This window comes from Odontomachus brunneus, unplaced genomic scaffold (assembly GCF_010583005.1).
Source record: "Odontomachus brunneus isolate Ranch 3 - 2012 unplaced genomic scaffold, Obru_v1 Obru_scaffold_224, whole genome shotgun sequence".
In the NCBI taxonomy this organism is placed as follows: Eukaryota; Metazoa; Arthropoda; class Insecta; order Hymenoptera; family Formicidae; genus Odontomachus; species Odontomachus brunneus.
In genome coordinates, this window is record NW_022639674.1 from 291,396 (window position 1) to 314,235 (window position 22,840).

Genomic DNA, 22,840 nt, shown 5'->3' on the forward strand with positions numbered 1-22,840 from the left:
TCTTAAAAGCATCTTCAGAACGTATTTTGGAAAATTTGTGTTGTATGAGGTGCACTAGTGTGCAACGGGCATTAAGTATAAAAGTGTGAATAGTACAAGTAACTCGAACAAACCTAATGTCTGTCTTTTGCGCAATATTCACGCGTTGGCAAGAGATTTTTATAACTTGGTTGCCATTCTAACAGCTGTCAGTGATGCGACGAGCCGGTACGCTACGAGAGAGAGAGAAAGAGAGAGAAAGATTATATCAGCTTTCCAACTTTGGCTGCGTTTGGGGAGACGCTATTTAGTGCTATGAGTGTGCTCTGTTCTTTGTTCCTGAAAGTTGAACAAAGACAGAGGACGCTCATAGCGCTAAATAGCGTCTCCCCGTTTGCAGCCTTTGGCTGTGTTCTTTTTGGGCGCTCACGCGCTGTAAGCGTTATTCTATCGCTCATTAGATGCGGAAGAAAGATAGAGTGACGCTTATAAGCGCTTAAAGCGCGTGAGCGCCCAAAAAGAACACAGCCTTTAACTCAGTACATTGCACAATGTTGACTACATATGGACACATTTCTAAGAAGTGACATTGTCACAACCGATTATGTTATCATCAGTCATCGTCTGACTTCCAGTTGTTTGAGTCGGTGTGCGAGAGGTGTGCGAGAGTTGTGCGAAAACAAAAGGTGCATCAAAGATGCTTCGTCATATTTGTCGAGTGACATCGTCAACGATCCTACGACCAGTCGAGACACGCACGCTACACGCCATGGCTGACGTTTTGACGCCGCGCGTTCCCTTCTCAAAGGATTTCCTGTTTCGCCAGGTAACGTCGCGAAGGGCCGTTATGCGCTTGCGTGCCGGGCCGCCGAGCGCGCTGTAACACTCACTCTAACGTCATCTAACGAACGGTTGTTCGTACTCATGTCAAAACGTTTGCGCGGTCATCCGTGCATTTTTGAAAAATTTCGTTTCCTGCGATCTTGCGTGTCGTACGTTACGAGATCTTTGGAAAGGTTATGAAATGTAACGAGATTCTAAAGGTATCAATTGTAATCGAATATTACGCGTAAAGAAAATATTTCTTCGCATCATAAAGATATTTCTCTTATCATAAATTTTTACTCGATGTCGTCGGTAAGAGAGATACGGTATAACGGCATACACCTGTAAACATAATAAATGTTATCAAATGATATCGCGAAAAGTTACAATTTTCTCTGTGATATGATGTTATTGTTATATGCGCACACATATGCTGCACAAGAATATAATTTACGTTACTTTGTAATATTTATTCCATTTTTAAGGATTATGATTTATTATAGAGGTTATGATTGCATACGTTTGTGTATGCATATGGGTATCTTTAATTTGACTTGTAACGATATAATTCTGAATTTCTGGAATTAGGAAAAATTTATATAAACAATAATTAATATATTATTTATGCAAGGTAATGCGATATGTTTCATGTTGCGATATCACATTTTATTACAAATTAATATATAATCATTTTGTATTTCCAGTTTTTTGACCCAATATCCAGCACGTACACGTATCTGTTGGCCGATATCAACGATAAAGAAGCAATTTTAATTGATCCTGTTATCGAATGGGCTGAACGTGACAAACAAATCATTAACGAGCTAGGCTTGACATTGAAATATGCCTGTAAGTTGTCAACCAATTATTATAGATCATTATATTGTATCTAGATTGTTTCTAGATATTGCTATTTGTGAAATATCAGAATATTGAGGCATAAAGAAAATGTAAATATGTAAAAAATACAATTATTCATATTTTTATAAATTACTCAATTAAGGCTGTATGTTTCTTTATACTGGAGTTAGATGGCAATCTTTATTCATTTGCATGTGCATTGATACATTTGTTAGTATACAACTTGTTTAAGTTACATCATTTTGAAACAGATTGTATCATTGAATTAATGCATGAGTAACATTTGTAATATTGTACAGTAGTATTGGTAGTATTGGTTTTACGTCAACTACATCTCTCGTGTAATTTTGGACAAACTTAGATTTTGAAACGTATTGGACGTTAAATTCTGCATATTGGCATTTACACTTGCCTCGAACGCATATTGGCATTCGCGACGTTGCTCCTTATAGCTCTTCAAGTGTCACGTTGATATTGACATCTATTTCTACAGTGTCATATCAAACTTATCAGAATATTCGGAATTTTTTGTATTGTGACGAAATTCCTAGTGTAACTTGGAGATTCGACAATATATTTCCGAATATCACTGAGATACAACTTACACAGAAAGAAAGGCGTGTCACTCCAATACCTCAATCTGGCGAATAAGCATTAGCAGGCAGTTTTAAGATCGACGTCATACATTATACGCAAAATCGAGCGTGTCAAATACGATACCGCGTGCGCGCAACGATTTAACATTTATCACAGTGTTCTCCGCGAAGCGTTTCAATCGATAACTAATTAATTACACGCTCCAATTAACAACAAAATCTATTATCTTACTAGAGTCGCGCCGCGCGCTCGATCGTCGGAAATGTACTTGTCGCAATTACGCGACGTCCCGCGCCCGTGATTTACGAGCAGTGCGCAGAATTATTGCGAACTATCCTACTAACCGACCAATATTTGCCGAACTTCATAATGAATTGGCATGCAATTCCCCGGCCCCCGCGAAGGGCGGTCGCGGGCCCCGCATAGTTTCTCCATTGTTCTGGCGGTTAACAGGACCGTGGACCATAAACCGTGCGAGGAGTGCGGCCCGCGTCCGGGCATATCGTCGAACTTTGCCAATTTCGATAAAGAACTTCGACTTCGCGCCGATCCGATTTCGCCGCTCTCGTATAATTTTCGAGTGTATCGCATGATGAGAGTGTGTTTTCCCGTCGACAAATCGTGCTCCTCGCGCGCGTACCCGGATCTGCATGGAAATTAAATGGGACTTGTCTTTTAATAATAAACGCGCGTCTCGTTAAATATGTATTTTCGCGTCGTACATTGCCGGCCAAAAATTTGAAATTACCTACCGATTTTCCATCGGGACGAATTTTTCTAATAAAATATATCTGCTTATTTCCACATCATGGTAAAGACATAAGGCATAAAATAAAGTTATATGATCTATTATAATAATAATGGGAGAACGGGGAGCGATTCTTTCTCATAGCAAATCTGTTTACTGCAAATAGACAGAGTTAATTGTATATTAAATGATCTGTTATATTGCAAACAATATTTCAAATATAATAATATAATATTCCAAATAGTACAGATCTCCACAGAACATCCTTTAAAAACGTCCTGAGAACGTTCTTGAGAATGTCTTTAGGACATCCTTTGAAGATATTGTGCTGTCTGAGATATATTAAAATAATTTACACACACACACACACACACACGCACACGCACGCACGCACGCACGTACGCACGCACGCACGCACGCACGCACGCACGCACGCACGCACGCACGCACACACACATACATATTAAAGTAATAAATATATTAATATAATCAAATATTTTAAATATTAATTATACAAAAAAATTGTGTTTTGTTGTGATTTGGTGCTGAAAAAAAGTGCACTTGACAATTCACTTGTGGAATATAAAACTTCTTTACAGAAATAAACTTTATTTTACAAAAATAAGCTTTTGTATCTCAAAATGCATTTTCAAGTACTTTCTTCTGTGTGTTGTGTATTGTTTAAAGTATAAACTGTAATTTTCAAGAAGAATGAAAGCATTGAAATTGCCCCAAAATTGTTTTCTGCACAAAGTTTCTCTATTGTATAATTTACATAGATATAACAAACTTTTGGCTGGTAGTGTATAGATATCCTGCGCGATGCCACACCGTATGACATTTACGTAGCAAAGTACTCGCGAGGCGGAATTCCTTCATGAGAAGAAATAAAGTCTCCGGTGTCACATGTCAGAGCGCAGAGGTTTAATGAGATTCTCGTCTTACTTATTGCGCCGTCAGTTCGCGTGACGCGATTTTTCCGAGAGACTCGTGTCAAAAGAAAAAAAAAAGAAGAAGGGATGGAAGAGAAGATAAAAACGTACAACATCCCTTCTGAGTTAACGTACGTGCTTGTTTATGCGGACTCGGTGTGCCAATTCTGTCCCGAGCAAATGGGCATTACCATAATGCACCGCTCGGTTTTCCAATAATGCTAATACCATTAATGCCGCTCCTGTTTTGCAAAATTGCGCGAATATTCGTAATACAGTAAGCCAAGAACTCGCAAAGCCGCTAATTAGACTGATGGATACAACGTGTAACTTAATAATTTCTATCCACGTCGTACATGCGAGAACGCGGCTCTCGAAGCTGGTTACTTGCCTCTTGAGTTAACTTGAACGCGCTCAAACTCTCACACGCGTTGTTACAGTGAACACGCACATGCACGCGGACCACATCACCGGCACAGGTCGGCTGAAGACGCTGTTACCGGGCTGCAAGTCGATGATATCGCGCCGCAGCGGCGCCCAGGCCGACATACTGCTGGAGCAGTTCGACCAGGTCCAATTCGGCAGGCACCACCTGTCAGTGCTGCCCACCCCAGGTCACACCGAAGGTCAGAAGGTCCTCCACATTCGACAAGCGTGCTCCGGGGGAGATTTAAGATTACATTATTTAACAGATAAAATTACACATTTTAAGACGCATAGAATACGCAGTTTTTTCGTTGAAAATGCGACTTTCATGCTCGCCTGTGCCGTCGCGGAACGATAAAATATTGTGCCGTTGCCCATTTAGCTAACGTCCTGCCGGTCGTCCGTGTGTCAGTTATATGGAGTGATAAAATAGAACACAGCGGCGCCCTCTATAAAGGACTAAGTGCATAGTGCATCACATTTGATACATATGTGGATTTTAGCGTTTTCTCGACGCGTTCTGTGCCACGTGTACGTATGTGCGCCGTGTATATACGTACACGCTATATATCACTGTCTTGCTGATTGCACCAGTGAAAAATGAACTTTTGTATTTCTTTCTTTCTTTTTCTACCTTCGCGCGATTTTCATCAGTTTCGAATTATTTATTCTCGTTTCTTTTTTCTTCCCTTTGTAACGCGTTCGAGCTTAACGCGGCTCTCGATGCGTCAGTTGATCTTGCGCGAGGAATACGAAACGCGGTTCTCGCGGAACGTGACGAAAGTCTCGGGCTCCGTGAAAATTCGCGTTCACGTGGCAGCGACTCCCCGCGATATCGGGGTGCGTTTTCTTGGACGATCGATCGCGTTCCCCCGGCCGCTATTATTTTATTAATCGAGCTGCCGAGAAGTGGCGAAATACTTGCTCGCGAGGACGGTGAGAGGCGGCGTTATTTTGCACGTGGACCGAAAAGATCAAGGATACATAAAAAGTTTCTCATCTCGAATATCCATCTAGAGAATCGACGTGATCACAATCGTTCTCGAAAGCCGCAGATTTAATCGCGCGAGGCTCTTTGGATCCGCCCGATTACCCGGAAACTGTCGATTCTTCGATAACGAAGCGTCTTTTCTGTTTCGGGGCTCGCTCCATCCTCATGGCATTCGGTAGCTTTAAGATACTCTGTACTTGCGCACTTATATGTGTGTATATATACGCGTACACCGCTGCTGAAGTTTACACAGCAAAACGGTGGAACGGCAGCAGCAAAATAAAAAAGAACAAAAAGATACGGCCGTTCTTATCGATCGTGCCAGATTCGCTATTCGTCGCGGCTCAATCGTTTGTCCAGGCGAAATCCTCAGGACGTCTGAGCTACCTCGATATCGGTGCTCTCCTCGCATGACAGGCTCTATTTTCACCGAATTCGTGTATGACGTGTGCTAAATAACTGTGAATTAGATACTCGATATCGGCTGCGTTCCCCGCGCTCCTAGTAAAGCTTGATCGATACTGATTTTATGCCTACAGATTTCGAATTTAAACGCATACATTTCGTAATTGGGGAGTCTATAGTCTCGTTGAGTATCGCCGAAAAGGTAAAATTATAAAACCGGAGAATCCAATAATAGAATTAATACTGAGTTGTTCAACAAGTTTACAGGAATTTTTACAAGAAATTCATAGTCGATACTTTTATAGTTAAACGTACACGGAAAAAAGAATTTTGTCGCTGCAACCGAATTTTCGGTTGCTCAGGGATCAGACGAAAACTCGGCTGTAGGAACTGAAAAATTTCTTTATGAGGCTTCTATATCGTTCTCAGTTGCCTCAACCGAGTTCTAATATCGTTGAATGTTCAGACGAATATTTTCGGTTGCGACAACAGAAATATTAGTTTTCATAACAGAGATATCGCTTCTGATCACCTAATTTTTAGTTGGTTCCTATTTGGTTGCACCAACTGAAGCTTTTTTTGCGTGTATGTTTCTTTTTTCTTATTTCTTTTTTTCGATGCTCTGCCATCGAAAGAAAGACTGTCAATGCATTATTGAACGAAGTCTCATGCCTGGCTATTGACTTGGAATTTTTCGTAAAAGTCCGAAGTACGAATTTGTAAAGCAATCCAATATATTGCGCCACATTTATTAGACAAAATAATTTATTAACTAAACAAATTCACAGAAATCGGCGGGGATTAATAATATTCATATACTCATTATAAAATCATTAATAGTGTAACTGTTAATTTTATCATCGCGGAAATTGATTACACGTATTTATTTGTAACGACCCAATTACTCCGCTTGATTCCGGAAGGCCGTTTGATATTTCTCGGAATACAAACATCACAGGTTTCCGTGTCACGCGCAGCTATTCATCTCATTCGGTGTTTTTCGCGCGGTCGTAATATATCTGTGGCCCAATTTCTTCTTTTTCCCTCTCTGTTTTTTTGGATATTTTTTTTTTCGTTTTCGGCGAACGCGATATCACTCGCAATTGGATGAACGAGCTGACGAGGACTCAATTTATCGTATCGACCGATTACGAAGCGCGAATCGCTGCGAATACATATATATACGCATACATATGTGCTCGGTACGAAAAACGACGCTGATGCTTGCCGAATGACCGCGCGCTGAAGCACGATATCGTAAATATTTTATCTGCTGTACTTGCCGTAGGTTGCGTCACGTACGTTTGCGACGAGCAGGCAATCGCGTTCACGGGTGATGCACTCTTGATACGGGGATGCGGTAGAACTGATTTTCAGGTAAGCACGGCCAATATCTTCGCGCGTGTGCATGTGTGTGGCTACTGCACGTGGTCCGTATCTTCGCGGTGCGCCAACGTGACTCCAAGAACGATGCAAATCTAATCTCTTGTTTTTCGTTTTGAAAAACAAGCATCTGTTGATGCTGCATAGAAGAAGGAACGTTTTTATTCTAAAAATATCTTTATTTTCGCGACGCCTGAATTCTAACATGGAATTAGTCAAATGAAGATAAGTCACTTGCATCAGTATATTTTATGAATAAAAATGTATATTTTATGAGGAAAAATTCAACGAAGAAAATGTATTTTTATTATTCAGAAATAATTTTCATGAGTGGAAAGCACGAGATATTGGATTGAGAGTATGATATTTTCAAATGAGATTATGTAGCATCAAAAGAAGATAAGTCACTTGCATCAACACATTTTATACGTGCTTCAACGAAAAAAGATATATTTTTATTATTCAAAAATAATTTGTATGAGTGGAAGGCATAAAAAATATTAGATAGAGAGTATGTTTTCAAATATCGGAAAAAGATATCATGATCACCAAAATAATCGTACTGTACTTCTTATAAGACTGTTATAATATTCAAATAAAATTATAACATTGTTGAAATTCAAGACTTTAAGCTTGTTCTAACAAAATTTTCTATCATTACTTATATATGAGATAATAATTATTAATTTGAGTATATTAATTTTTTTCAAATGCACACAGAGAAAATCTTATGGTAAAAATTGTTGTAGGATTTTATAACCGAGGAATGGATCGATATTCTGCAGTAATATATTTTATTTTACATGTTTTACTTATATTTTAAGAGTTGAAATATGTTATTAAAGCGCTTACTAGGTTTGTAGCGGAATTTAATCTATGCTCCACAGTAAAATAGGCACTTTATTCCTGGATTAACAAAAACCTAGTAAAATTGAAAAAAATTTATATGAAAGAGGAAAGAAAAGAAAAATAATATTCTCTGCGTGGACATTAATTTATTTTCTATGAGTTCAATGCAAAATCCAGATGCCTCAGTATATCATCCCGCTTCATTTTTTCCGGATATTACTCGGAATCTTTTGCGAACGTTTTTTTTTAATTCATCTGGGTTAATCAGCTTCGAGCTCGGTTTGCATATTAACGTTCATCAATAAGTCGCCGTAACGTTCTCTGCGATGCACCGGCCACTGTCTCTTTAATCCAAACGACCGGTCTTTTCTTTTAACCGGAAATGTCAGTTCATAGCGTCATGTCGACAATATAATTGTCGAGACTCGATAAATGGCTATTTATTTAAACGTCATAACTCTACGGCGGATCGATAGCAGCGAGCTTGCGGATAGAGAGAGAAAGAGAAAGAGACGCAGCATCCTGAATTCTCGTCGAAAATGTCGGTGGCCGTTGCAATTGCAAACATTTTCACTCCGTGTTGCGCATGCTACGTAAACGTCGATATATCATCCAGAATATGAAAGACTTCTTCTGCACAGCTCTCTCGCGTGATGAATAGCCGTCCGTCATCGCGCCCGACCGCCCGGCGGTGCATTTTATAAGCGTACCGCGACTTATTCTTTCGAAAGCTCGGTTAAACGACCTTTTAATCCGGAAGAACGACCGGGACGGTTATCCTTAGTCTGGCGTATTCCAAGCCTGTCATTTTGCTCGGTCACATCAACAATAATTGGCGTGCATTGATCTAATTTCACCGTGCTTTACTTTTAACATTGTAGACACGCAAGGACGCGACCTTTACTCTAATTTATTCAATACTCACCGACACATCAACGATCAAAGATGCCTTTGTCAATTGAAATGTGAAACAATGTGTCTCCCGACTGTGTGCAGGGTGGCTCCGCCGAGATCCTGTACAAATCCGTTCACAAGATGATTTTCACGCTGCCACGGCACTACCGCTTGTATCCGGCGCACGATTACAACGGCAGAACCGTCACCACCGTGGCCGAGGAGAAAGCTCTTAATCCCAGATTGTCCAAGTCGCTGGAAGACTTCGTCCACATCATGAACAACCTCAACCTGCCCTATCCCAAGATGATCGGTAAGCGTGACCCGCGCGTGTTTCGATTTTTGGATCTCAAGTCGCGACATCTTGGACTCAGTTCGATAAGACGCACCCCAAAGTACGGCAGTCAAGGGGAATTAATTTATCAGAAGGGGAGGGTGAGATGTGGCTTCGCTATCTGCGGGAGCGTTAGCCTCAAAATGGTACTCTCGGAGAAACTAGTAGCTGCACGAGCCCCATCGGGATTCCCGTTTCATTTTTGGGGTTGCACGCTTTGCCGCTATCAGCCTGATCCTCCGATAAGCTAATGGCCGTCTTCGAAGCGTTATAACATCCCGGTACAGTCCGGGGAGTGAACGCCGAGTTGCGGCTGAGAGGATCGTGTCTGTCGCGAGACAAGATGTGCTCACTTCCCTCACGCGAACTCGTGAATTCCGCGAGAATGACGCTTGCAACCATTTTTCTCTGCTCGAGACAACGAAATCTGATTAGATGAGACTTAGTGATCGGATGAGCGATGAGGAAAGAGCAACTCTGCGAAAAGTTGCGTTTCTTCGCGCTCTTCTTTCCTATTTCACTTCGCTTCGCGTTTTAATGTTCACGTGGCCTGGGACTAGAAAAGATCAATGAGTACAATCCGGTCTCATCGATGCAGCGAGGAACACTTGCAGCTACTATGCCGGTTTCTCGCGACGCGGCTAAATGTTAGATGAACAGTGACGCCGATGGTTACATCCTGTCGGTGTTGCGAGAGCAGATCGATGAAATTGTCGGCTGGCATCCTATCGAACGTGGAATAAATGAATCCTTTATCTTGTAAATCACTCAGGTAGAGTTTCAAAGGGAGGCCGCTTGGAAAAATAACGATGATGTTAATTGGAAAATGGGATCATCAAGATATCGTCAATACACTTGACTGCTCGTCAAGTGCTCGTTGCTTTTGCAAATCTACGGTTCATGCGTAACGCGGCAATGTGTTGTTGTTTCAGATAAAGCTGTACCGGCAAACAAAGTTTGCGGTTTGTTCGAGGTTGAAGAGAAAAAGGACAAACAATGAGAGACCATTGACGGCACTGCAATCAATGCGCGTGGCGTATCAATATTGTAACTTTGCTCACGCTATTCGTGGTGTAAATAAGGTACAGTATGTCGGAGCAGTTTATGTTTATACTTTTATGTTTATACTTATGTTTATACACGATAAGAGTAGCGCAATTATTCCCGACTCTATATGCATGTAATAACCGGCTAGTATTATTTTAATATCAGAGACAGACACGTAGAGCGCTACGTGCTTTTTGTCAATATATATATATATATATATATATATATATATATATATATATATATATATACATATATATTTGCTAAAATTGTTACGCATATACATTAAATTATAATTAAGCAAATAATATTTGGGAACAATATAACTTTTTCAACATTCGTTGAGCACGGGATTATTTATTTGCGTTTATTTTTGCGTTATTTAAACGCATCAGATCTACCGAAAAACTCATGCGTTAAATATTCGCAGAGTATTTCCGTTATCGCATCTCTTACGCTGTAAATAACAATCCACGTTTAATCTTAAAACCCCAAACATCCAAAAGTTACGTAAGTAAGTTACCCTGAACGCGAGTAAATTTTATCTTTTGTGTTTTCATTTGCCTGTAACTTTCTGAAAAAATGATTGAAATTCAATTCTTTTTATTTTTAATCTGTGTGAAAAACGTCGAGGAATATGAATTTATTAATTTTTTCGCGATTCAACAAAGTTGAAAAATGTTACAATGAAAAAGCGAGACATATGTTTTTAAGAACGGTAATGTTTGAAAAGTTGATCTGGCTGAATTTTACCCTTGTTTAGTATTCTAGGATTAATTATGATGTCTCATTTACTGCCATTCCTTTTCCCGCTCCAACGTTTTATTACAACAATATGAAGGCAGATATACGTGGCTCTGGTTAAAGCAGTGCCTTCTTTTATGTGCGGGGCTTTAATGAGTTGACATGCGCATTCTATACATTTATATGGTCGCGCACGTTCTTCAAGAAACGGTATGTACAAAATATATGACTCGAATAACCCGTTACACGCGCTCTCCTGAATGGATGCGGCTCTCGTTTACGATAGAAATGGAAGTTTATCACGCAATCGTTAACTAGTCGCGTCGGACGCGATACTCTTGTTAACTTCCGGCCAAATTTGATGGACGTGTTCGTTTGCGGCGTGCTAATTGCTCGCGATCGCCAAAAATCGATAGTGAAATTTTCAGGAGAGGTGCAGCAGCAGTGCCTTTCTCTTCTCGAACTCGGTGGCATTGCGCGCTAAAATATTCTATGCATTCAGCACCGTCATCCTTCGATATCAGCGTCGCGACGTTTGCGCGAACTTCTTTCCCCTCTCTCTCTCTTTCTCTCTCTCTTTCTCTTTCTTCAGAGGCTTCAGAGTTTCTCCGAGTTTCCCCCACACTCTCAGCAAGGATGTTACGATTCGCGAATTACAGCCGTCTGGAGTTATCACTTATCTTACCGAACTCGAGAACGCACTCTCGCGTATATCGTACCGCAACATCCTCTTTAGCGTGTTGAGTTCTCATTGGAAAACTTCCCCGTGATATATTTTCTCATTCGCGGCAATTTCACGATAATCTGCCTCGCTAAGAGTCTTTAGACTCTGGATCCGCTTTACGAGTAATCGAATACGATTGCGCGGACGGTATACAATCGCGGCGAGTTCGCCGATAGTCTCGACTGAATATCCCAATTATACATGCACAGAGAGCCTTCGCTCCCTCTCCCTCGCCCATTGCGATAATGCAGTCCACGTGTAATTAGGAAGATCTACGGATCCAACATCCACACGAGGGTCGAGGGCTATTTGCAATTCGTCGCGCCAATAATAACTTCGGGAGCCGAACGATCGGACCGAGCTGCATACGGCTTCGCAGAAGAGCGAAGACGATCAAGGAGAGCTCGCGAGAGAGCGAAATGGAAAGCGATAAAGGGTGAGAAAGAGAGAGAGAGAGAGAAAAGAGAAGAGAAGAGGAGGAAAGTGTTCATCGCTAGGACCTAGGCTAAACCTTCTAAAGGCCAGAACGAGAAGGAAAGAGAGACGACATGGCGGAAGAGAGAGAGAGGGAGGAAAGAGGGTGGATAAGAGGAAGAGAAAGAGACGGGGGCCTTGTAATCGGGTTGTCGAAACGAGCTCCGTGCGCCTCGTCGAAACTCAGGGTGAAGAGACCCCCATGGTGTGGTGTTGGTTTCCTACTGCATAGCTGAGGGTTGAAATCGATACCGTTTCCAGGGTAACCGGTGAGTACGGTGCCCGACACACGGGCGAAGGCACACGGGCCAAGGCTACCTATTCATGCATTTTCATGTGCCCGCCGAAAAAGGCCAAAGACAAGAGAGTTCGGCTCGCGATACGTCGCGTGAACGAGGGCGATTCGCTCGCGAACGGGGCGAAACGCGCGGTCGTGCCACCGGGGATGGAATTTCCCGGGTCTCCTCGGTAAAAATTCTCAGGGAAACTCGATTTTTTTCCCCCTCCGAGATCACATTTTTCGCGCGTTCGCTTGCGCCCCATGTGATAAATAAAATACGATTCAGCGCGTGGATTCGAATATTCTTTCCATATTTGCAAGTGACTTCTTTTTTACTTTCACGTCATTCATCTGCGCTTGTTTCGTTATCATTCCCATGTGATTGTTACCGTCACGCAGATTGAACAACAGTAAAATGGCAAAAGTGAAACAGAGGACAAAATATTTTCGCGCAGTGGACTTGCGCCATCTAAGGGAGATGAGAGGGAAGGAAGAGAGTCTGGACAGAGCGATAAATAAAATATGATTCAGTGTGTGGACTCGAATATTCTGTCAATATTTCACGTGTCTCCTTTTTTATTTTCGCGCCTCTCACATGTGCTTCTTTCCTTATCATTCGAATATGACTGTTATCTGACTACAGATTAAGTAACGATAAAACGGTAAAAGTAAAACAGAAAACAAAATATTTTCACGCAGTGGGCTCCTGCCCATCTGAAGGGAGGAAGGGAGGTCTGAATTTAACGCGATAAACAAAATACGATGCAGCGTAAATTCGAATATTTTGTCAACATTGCGCGTGGTTTCTTTTTTGTGGCTTTCGCGCCACTCATGTGCTTGTTTTTTTTATCATTTAAATGTGACTGTTGCTATTGCAGACTAAGCGACAATAAAACGGTAAAAGTGAAACAAAGAACAAAATATTTTCGTGGACCTCCGCTATCTGCGGAGAAAGGGGGGGCAAGGGGTCTGGATAGTGCCTGCCCCATTTGCCCACGTTGGTAGAGATACCGTCGTATTGTTCGCCGCGGCTTTATCGTAAGGACGGCCCGCGCGGTGTTATCACTGAAAAATGGCCGTGCTGTGAGAACGCGTATCCCGGAACTTAATGCGCTACTTTGCGATGCGGCCTCCCTTTCTACTCTCGTTTCGCTCCTTTCTCGCTCTCATCACGAAATCCATCCCTTCGAGAAACCGCAATTTCAGAACGAACGGCTCTTTGAAGAGGTCCGTTCTCACGACTCGATAATTATCGTTGCCCTTTGAGAGAAGAGTATTAGGACGCATTCCCTTGCCGTATATATCTCTCTCTTCCTTTCTCTTTTATATACACGTATGTAATATCTATACATACATGTCATGTATGTATCCGCACGAAATAGAGCAAGGAGAAACAAGAAAAAGACGCGCAAAGCCGCGTCACGCTTTTTGCGATGGGTTGGTATAATTGATTCCAAAATGCGGCGCGTTCCTCGTGATTGCGTTAACGCGTGTTGTTCTGATGCCGTGCCGACGCCGTGATATGCAATACGCCGCGAGCGGCGAAATTACTATTTCGACGCGCGAGCCAATTATCGTGACCGACGACGTGTTGTTGTTACGATTGCACACAGTTACGCGAGATTGAATCGACATTTCCCAAATGGTGTTTTTCATTTAGGGCCGTTGCGAGCGACGTTAACGTTCATGTAACTTCGTTACGTAAGAAATTCAGGGGGACGAGCGGATGGGTCGAAGTCGGGCTGCTTTTAGCGCCAACGTGGTCGATCAATCGACAGGTCATCGGAAAAATTACAAATGAAAGCCACGCGAATGTATGCGGCGGTGGGAGACGCACAGGACCGAGAGCCATAAACACATGAAATTTTCAAGCCTTCGAATTCAAGCCCTGGATTACTTTAATATTTTTTTCAGCGAACTCGTGCGTTTCCGCTTGAAAGGCGAATGTCATTTTTAATTTTTATGGGCCGGCTTGTGAAAAATCCGAGCTTATATTTAAAAGATTACCTTTTAGCGAAATGCACTTTCAGCTCGAAGGCCGATGTGACAAAGAGACCGTGAGCGGAAGCGGACGGGATGTTAAATTATATTTTAATTGAAATCACAATGTGGAAGATGGCCATTATTATAATTTGCCATTTCCGAGGACTGCTTCAAAGATTTTGGTTTCATTACAGCGAATGTCTGCGTAATAATCCGGGTAAAGTAGCTCCGATTGGCGATTCACCGTCTTTTCAGACCTTTCTTAGATTGTTCGCTAGATTGCTATATAATATACGAGATGTCGTGTAATAGACACATTTGGGACGGTAAGTAAGGTGATTTTGATATTTTCTTCGAGATTTCTCTCTCTCGACCAACCGAGATTTCACCCGACCTCCTTCCCTTGCGCAATTTTTGTTTCCTCAGCATCAATTGTTCCTCATTCTTCTAGTGGTAACACATCATGTCATCAGCATTTTATTGCTCCCATGCCAAGAAGGAACTTGGTCTACACTTTTGTTCTTCAGCCACACTCATCCAACCATTCTTTGAATCTACTCATTTCTTCAATGTAAAATCTTTGGCAATCAAGCCACGAGAAAAGTGCCACGTTCGCAGCAGCGGAGATTAAAAGCCAAAGATTCGTCATCATCCATTTTCACGCCTAAAACTCGACTCACCACTCGAAACCTCCACTTTTCATCGTTCTTAATTCTACCAATACTCGTCTCATGTAGGTACAGAGGGGATCCACGATTCTGACAGGTCCACTTAATAACTGGTTCAACGGACACCCATGACAGGACAGGAATTCGAAGAGGTATGTCAGAAATCGAGGGCTTCTCGGTGTCCTCGAAGGGACGACTGTCGACGACATCGTGGTACGACAAAACACTCGTCTCCGAGTAGCGAATCCTCGTCTTGTGCCGCTCACACGTGATCCCAGCCCGCGAGAGAATATTCGCACGCGAACGTTATCGGCTCTCTTCCATAGCGGGATGTCCCATAGAGCGGTAACGTGATTTCTTTCGTACCTTATTGTCGGCGCGATAGCGCGACAGCCTGGCTCGTATCTACAGGTTGTTGATTTTGCCATGGATGCAGACATTTCAACTTCTGCCTCGACCCCGATGCGACCCCGCGCTACCAGCCGAACTGTTTTGCCACCCTCCGCCGGCCTTCCGTCGTCTTCCGTCTTCATTCTCAGCCCTCCCGTCTATTCTTCCCCTTCTTCCGTTCCGCCTTCTCGTCTCTCTCCTCTCAACCTCGCCTTCAATTTCTTGCGTAGGTTCGGAAGATCAATTTACTGCAGCGAGCAGAACTCTCTCGCTCCGTCATCGATTCGCCTAGTGGTCGGGGTGTCCTCCGTCGGGGAGCCATCCGCTGGCACAAAGGACGGGAGCTCCTTTAATTAGCGAAGCAGTAGCACCTCGAATTTTTACGAACGGCATGCCTCGGCGCACACTGGTTTCTCTCGACTCGAGCCGGCGTCGTACGGACTGGATGGAATTTTGCAGAATTAAACGAGGCGCGTCTTCAGACGACGTTGCTATACATTTTTGCAGCAGCGCCAACGTACAATTGACCGAACGCAATTTCGAAAATCGCCTCGATTTTCTCGCAACGAACTAAGTTTGCGATAATTTTATTCGGAACGTTTCGCACGCGCGCGCGTGTGTGTATGTGTGTGTTTACACGCGACCAGCGAGCACGGACATTTTCGCCGACAATAACAACGTAGCCGCTATCTGCCACAACAATAACAACGGTGCCTCTCCCTGTCCTCTCTCTCTCCTCTCACTCTTACTCCCTACTCTCTCTTTCTCTCTCTCTTCTCTCTTTATACCGACTTTAGTAATGTAAAGAGCCGCGAGTACACTTACTGGCGGACGCACGTCGAATCTGGAACATCAAATGATTTATTGATAAATGGCGAATTACGTCACATAATGAATCGACGTCAAAGAGATGAAATAGTGCGTGGGACATTGACGTATGAATCGAGAATGCGCAGATTAAAATTTACAATCGATTCTGTGTATTTAGCGCCAGCTTTCCCAATAGCAATGTTCAGTATTTCCAATAGTCAGGTGGAGAGAAAAAAGAAATGCGAATCTCACACAGAGATATTCTTCCATTAGAGCATAAGAGAAGGGCGAAAATTGAAAAACACGATGTATAATGAATACATTTCATACTCCCCAATAAAAGCACACACACGCGCGCGCGCGTACATCGTCCCTTGAAATTGAATTCCTCAATCAAAGACACCGATGTTTATCATTAAAAAACGACAATTTTAACAAAAGCCAGTGCAATTGTGTCGTTTGATTACGCCGATCACACATACACACACAGAGTTGTCTTTCGCAAATATATCCTGTGCATATACGGTCTTCAGGAATCTATTGATCCGCAAATATAGATAAACACATTCTATCGCGTGCACCGCCGCCGGCGAACGATTGGACCCGACGTACACGTATACGTCAACAGAACTTACGTTTTTTTTTTCACAGCAGCCACACAGAGGCACACGTCGGCCTCGGTCAGGCCCCGACAAAGCCGATAGCGGGCTCCTCTGCGAGGCGTCCGAGCGCGGGTGAACCGGGCGATTTAATCCCGGAAAATCATGCGCTGCCCGCCCGAATCATCGTCGCGTCGCATCGCGCCGTTTAAACGCGCGGCGTTCCCGCCACGTTATCGACTGGCCGCGGCGCGCACGCGCCGGCCTGCGCCTCCATCTTGTTTCCTCGCTGAGCGACCCACCCAGCGGCGGTGGCGGCGGCGACGACGACGACAGCGGCAGCGGCGGCGGCACAGGCAGGCAGTAGTTCGCTGCGCTCTCGGTGGTTTATACGGCGGGTGAATTGTGCTCCAGGTAAAACCGCGACGACGAATCGGGGTCGTATCCCGCAGGGAGTCGTCACAGCGCGTTTCATACGGTAACGCCGTTTCCTATTCTTCGTCGGATAGAAACGAGCAGCGTCCGCATAACCAGGGAGAGAAAAGAGAGAGAGAGAGAGAGAGAGAGAGAGGAAGACAGACAGACACACGCCCGCACACGGAGGAAGGAAGAGGTCCGCAGGATTGGCGGAGAATTCGCGAAGGACTTCGCCGTGAGCGGACACACTCATCGAGCCGCCGCGGAAAGCGGGAGGACGTGGGATCGTAGGTGGGCCGGGAAGAGGAAGGAGATGAAGGGGATGCTGGCGCTGGCCGCATTGCTCGGCGTCCTGTCGGCCGTCTGCCGCGTCCAGGTGAGAAATTCTTATCGCCGTCGTCTCTCTCCCGCGCCTCGTTCTCTGCCTTTCCTTCTCACTCTCTATCTCTCTTCCTCTTATTCTCTTTCTCTCTCTCTCTCTCTTTCTCTCTCTCTGTCTCTTTCTTTTTCTCTCTGGTCGTTTAATCTCGACACCGCGAAGTGACTGTGTCCAGACGCGAGCTCACGCGCGGCGCTTTCACCCTTGAGCCAGGCAAATGTCAGGCGCAGCAAGACGCTACGGCGATCGATGTAGTGTGCCGCGAACTCCGCTTTTTTCCTTCGCTTCGAAATCACAAGCCGGTGGCCCCCGCGATTCCGGCCATGGTGCCATGGCGGCTGTCAAATGCTCCGATCAATGACCGCGCTGCCGTGTACTACGCATCGCGACGGACGGCCGAGCCGACCGATCGCGACATCGCTCCGTTGCATCGAGACTCGGCCGCCGCGATCTTTCCGCTTCTCGCGAAATTGCGAGGTTCACGATAACGCTCGCATTTTCGGGGCAAATCGCGGCACGATCGCGTTCGGCGCTCGAGCGACTTGTATCCGCGGATGTTGCGGAGGCTGCGTTCAGCGGGGAAAGCTGCCTCGCGACTGCTGCAAAATTCGCGAATCCGGTGTGTGTTCTTGGACCCGGAGCAAGATCAGAACACTCACCAAGCACTCACCATTCACGGATTTTGCAAGAGTCGCGGAGCAGTCTTCGCCGCTGTGAACGCAGCCGACGTCGCGGGTGTGTTGCACGAGAACTTTCCGCGGATCTCGGAAGACACCCACGAATACGATCGGCAGAGCTGAGAAAGTGATCGATCGTGGCCGCGAGAGCGTAAATTCGCGTGTTCTAATGTGAAATGCGAAACCCAGCGCGTCGACGCGATCCGAGCGAGTAGTTTTATCCTCCATCCATCATCCGCCGGCGCGAGTTTTGTAATTTTATAAAAGTGGGTTTCGATGGCGTGCCGAGAGGAGACTCGCGAAGGCTTCCTTCCAATCCACAGATTTTAACGCCGCCCGCGATGGTCGCGTGTAGGCATCGCCGGTGGGTGGTGAGAAACCGTGGGCCGTGTGTAAAGAGGCAGAAAGAGGAAGGAAGAGAGGTTCGAGTAATCTTCGATCGATTTGACTCTCCGTGATATTTCCCGTTTTACTTCGAGGCGATTCGCCTCGTTCTCACTGGCTTGCGTAGTTATCCTCGGATTCTAGGACGGATGCTCCTTTGCAGTTTTATCGCAATCACCGGCGTCGTAACATTGCGTCTCTGTATATAAACGCCGCTCCATTATTTATATTTTGTATATAATAATTAATAGTCCGGTCTGCAGCACTAATGTGACTTTGAAAACAGCTGCCGTACTAGAAAAACACTCCATAAAGGGCCGAGCGATTTGCATATTCGACTGTATCGTTGTCGCATCAGTCCGATCGTGTCGTAATTCGAAAATAATTCGCGCCCATGCATCTGGCCGCGATCGTGGACCGAGTGGAAATTTCGTCTCTACCTGAACTTTTTAACATCTGTGTATTCTAAAAGATTGGTGTGTACTTAAAATATATGGAAACTGAAGTCCTATTTAATGCCTCTGAGAGGACCGATATTTCCAAGCACTCGGTAAATTAATTGACAGTTAAATCATATGATTGTCTTTCGTTTTCCTTCTAAAACTTTGGACAAAGGCGGACATATGATTTAACTGTTGGTCAGCTTACTAAGAAGTAAACTCGAAAAATCGATCCTAAATGGCAGAAAATGCCACTTGTAGGTTCTAAAGGGGACCTCCCGGCAATGCTAGTAGATCAAACAGAATTGCAAAAGGTTAATATTGGTTTCAGAATATCAAGATAGACTTATAATGGAATATATAAAAGTAGACCTTTTACTGTACTCGACGATACATATAATGTTTCGACTCGGATATTCGGGAGATTACATCAGCGACCCCGAAACGGTCTGACTAAAAAACCTACCGGAATCCCTTACGTCATGTAACGACAAATTTGGTTCGTTCTGAAGGCAATGTGAATGATAATGACAACTCACTTTTATTGATGTGACATGTCGCATCACGTAAGCAAGTTCTTCGTTGAAAAAAACGCATTCAAAAATAATATAAAGAGAGAAAGAGAGAGAGGGGAAGAGAGAGGAAATGAGAAGTAAAAAGAAGTATTTATTAAACGCTATGGGACTAAGTTTACTTCAGCGTTTTCTACACAGAGCGAACGATTTAATTGAATTAAATAAACGTTTCTTTGGAATAGTCCAAACGAATTTTTCGATTGATCAAACAAAATTTTGTTTGAAGCAACAAAAATATTTATTGGCGGCTTAGTTCCAAAGAAATATTTTTGTTGTGTCAACCAAATAATTTGTTTGGACTATTTCAAAAAAACATTTATTTGAATCAATAAATCATTCTCTCTATGTGCACAAAAAATATATAAGAAATATATACAAGAGAAAAAGTCATTTTTTGGATAGCGAAGTGTAATAATTATAACAAAGTTATTTCATAAAAATATATAATATTTATATATATGTAGTATTGTAGAGAGGAAGAGAAAAAGAAGGGGGAAAGATAGATAGATAGAGAGAGAGAGAGAGAAAGAAAGAAAGAAAGAACGCGTGCGCGTAGAAATTCATCTTCCGTCACACCCTGTATAATACCTCGATGTCGGGTTACGATGATGATATTAGTGATATTAGTGATATTAGTTCACCTCATTATGGCAGTGGCCGTATCATAGGAGATATGTGTCTTGCGTATCTATCAAGTAACTTCCTCATATAGACACAGTCTTCTGTCTTGGGCTTATTCATTTAGCCGCTATATAATCGCTTATTTAACTGACGCTTCTCACTTGTCGCATTTCGATAGCGCAATTTCGTCCGAGAGACTCGTCGTCGTTTCGGGTTACGCCTTAAGAAGATCGTTCTCGACCTTCCGGCCGGTTGCGTCGTCGTTTAAATGCCCCACATTAAAAGCGGCCATTTAAAAGCGGCATTTAAATCATACACGAGCGGCGAGCGGCCGTCATTAATAGCTCGTTTATGTCACGCCTGTTTCATGCACGCGGCCATGCGTGCATGTAACTCGCTTTTATTGATGTTATATGTCGCATCACGTAAACAGGCTTTTCGTTAAAAAAAGGATGCGTTTAAAAACAATCGAGAGAGAGAGAGAGAGAGAGAGAGAACGGGCGAGCGGGAGTTCCTACGATTCGGCGTGTGTATAAAAACTCTCGCTGGTGGATCCAATTACGGGGATATTCGAGCCGAAAGCGCAGGTGCAAGTAGATTTTATGGGAATTATGCAGCGCGCTCTTCCCATGAGTGCACCGAATGACTTATCTCTCGCCGTGCAGAAGGGATTTTCTAAGGAGAGGAGCGCATACTCGGCGACGGGATCCACTCGTGTCGCGAGCGTAATTAGCATTTTAGTGCCGTCTTCCAGTAATTTCGCGAGTAATGCGAAAAGCAGAGGGGAAATTCAATTTTAGTTACGGCGGCGTGTTTACCAAATGGACACTGCCAGATGTGATATTAACTTTTTCTGCCTCACGTAAAATGATACCGTACATTTCGGTTTTTCTCCATATGTGTGCATATTTAATGAATTAAATATTATATGAGAAACAAAATACTGTATATGTATATATATTGTCGATCAAAATGTAAAAATCGGATAAAGTTACGGTGCAGGCACTCTTTCCGTGTTGCGTGTAGAATAATCCCGTAGACTCTGGATTTTACTCTGTGTTTAATGATTCAAGTAAAAAGATATATATATATATATATATATATATATATATATATTCTCGATGAGAACGTTTCGCGAGGTAATCGCCGTTACGTCGATAAAGTTACGGTGCAGGCACTCTTTCCGTGTTGCGTGTAGAATAATCCCGTAGACTCTGGATTTTACTCTGTGTTTAATGATTCAAGTAAAAAGATATATATATATATATATATATATATATATATATATTCTCGATGAGAACGTTTCGCGAGGTAATCGCCGTTACGTCGATAAAGTTACGGTGCAGGCACTCTTTCCGTGTTGCGTGTAGAATAATCCCGTAGACTCTGGATTTTACTCTGTGTTTAATGATTCAAGTAAAAAGATATATATATATATATATATATATATATATATATATTCTCGATGAGAACGTTTCGCGAGGTAATCGCCGTTACGTCGATAAAGTTACGGTGCAGGCACTCTTTCCGTGTTGCGTGTAGAATAATCCCGTAGACTCTGGATTTTACTCTGTGTTTAATGATTCAAGTAAAAAGATATATATATATATATATATATATATATATATATTCTCGATGAGAACGTTTCGCGAGGTAATCGCCGTTACGTCCCTTCCATTATCGGGCATTTTAGCCGGTCCATTTGATCGCGATGTGAAAGAAGCATTAATTCTGCACTCTGATTCCGTCTCGAGATGTAGCGGCACGTCTGCTAATTCGAGTTAGCCTTGGTAGACGAAACGATAGTAGCATCGCGCCTTATTAATGACTAACGTTCTACTGTTCACTAAACGCAAGTACAAGTCCACATTTGACAGGAACGACGCCACATAATCGCACTATGTAATTGCCTGTAATTTTGCATCGACGTTAAAACGCGATTTCAATTCTCACGTTCGATGTTTCAATTTTGCCAAGTCACGTTTCCTGGTGCGCGCGCACGCGCACACACACGAAACGATTATTTAGAAATTACTGAACCATCCCCTACCGGTAGCAACGGCAACGTGTACGTATGGTGCGACTAATGTTTCCTTTTGCCGGATTCATCGCCGCATAATGCGTATACTCGTTCGCGTTCGTTTCGTTGTTCTCGTGCGACCCACTGTTCCCTTTTCTTTTTTCACAAATTAATCGAATTCCACTAGCGCCCACACGCGTTAATTAACGCGATAACCAATTTGCTTCTCGTTAATGGCATAAAATTACTGCGCATGCAAAAGCGCGCCGTCGTAGGAATTAATTTGTGTAATTTTGTAGCAATCCGGTTTGATATTATACCTAAATTAATTCACTCCCCGGACCTAGTCTGGCTCTCTCCCTCCCTCTTTTCACCTCTTCGCCT

General features: G+C 43.3%; 2 protein-coding genes across 5 annotated transcripts in view; both read left to right on the forward strand.

The window, feature by feature from the left end:
• Positions 1 to 510: 510 nt before the first annotated feature.
• Positions 511 to 10,627, forward strand: LOC116852434 (persulfide dioxygenase ETHE1, mitochondrial). Of its 2 annotated transcripts, none has more exons than XM_032832803.1 (6): positions 511 to 805; positions 1,509 to 1,653; positions 4,383 to 4,568; positions 7,053 to 7,141; positions 8,993 to 9,203; positions 10,157 to 10,627. In XM_032832803.1, exons 1-6 carry the CDS (start codon positions 677 to 679, stop codon positions 10,222 to 10,224), a joined length of 828 nt encoding a protein of 275 aa, XP_032688694.1. In that variant the 5' UTR covers positions 511 to 676; the 3' UTR covers positions 10,225 to 10,627. The 2 variants fall into 2 exon arrangements, with proteins under 2 accessions (XP_032688694.1, XP_032688696.1); XM_032832805.1 differs by lacking the exon at positions 511 to 805 and adding an exon at positions 890 to 1,022.
• A 6,670-nt stretch (positions 10,628 to 17,297) lies between these two features.
• The window catches only part of LOC116852422 (amyloid-beta-like protein), a 47,399-nt gene continuing 41,856 nt past the window's right edge, over positions 17,298 to 22,840 (forward strand). For 2 of the 3 annotated variants that reach the window (XM_032832766.1, XM_032832767.1), the window contains exon 1: positions 17,299 to 17,736. In XM_032832766.1, coding sequence (XP_032688657.1) covers positions 17,674 to 17,736 — 63 coding nt within the window. In that variant the 5' untranslated portion in view covers positions 17,299 to 17,673. Of the gene's footprint in view, positions 17,737 to 22,840 lie in introns of all 3 variants that reach the window. The other variant, XM_032832768.1, reaches the window with a different exon arrangement.

Excerpts from the sequence above, each read along its gene's own strand:
- LOC116852434 (XM_032832803.1), top strand. The coding sequence starts at position 677 with ATGCTTCGTCATATTTGTCGAGTGACATCGTCAACGATCCTACGACCA. Across the intron at positions 1,654-4,382 it reads CTTGACATTGAAATATGCCT|TGAACACGCACATGCACGCG; the intron begins GTAAGTTGTCAA and ends GCGTTGTTACAG. Across the intron at positions 7,142-8,992 it reads GCGGTAGAACTGATTTTCAG|GGTGGCTCCGCCGAGATCCT; the intron begins GTAAGCACGGCC and ends GACTGTGTGCAG.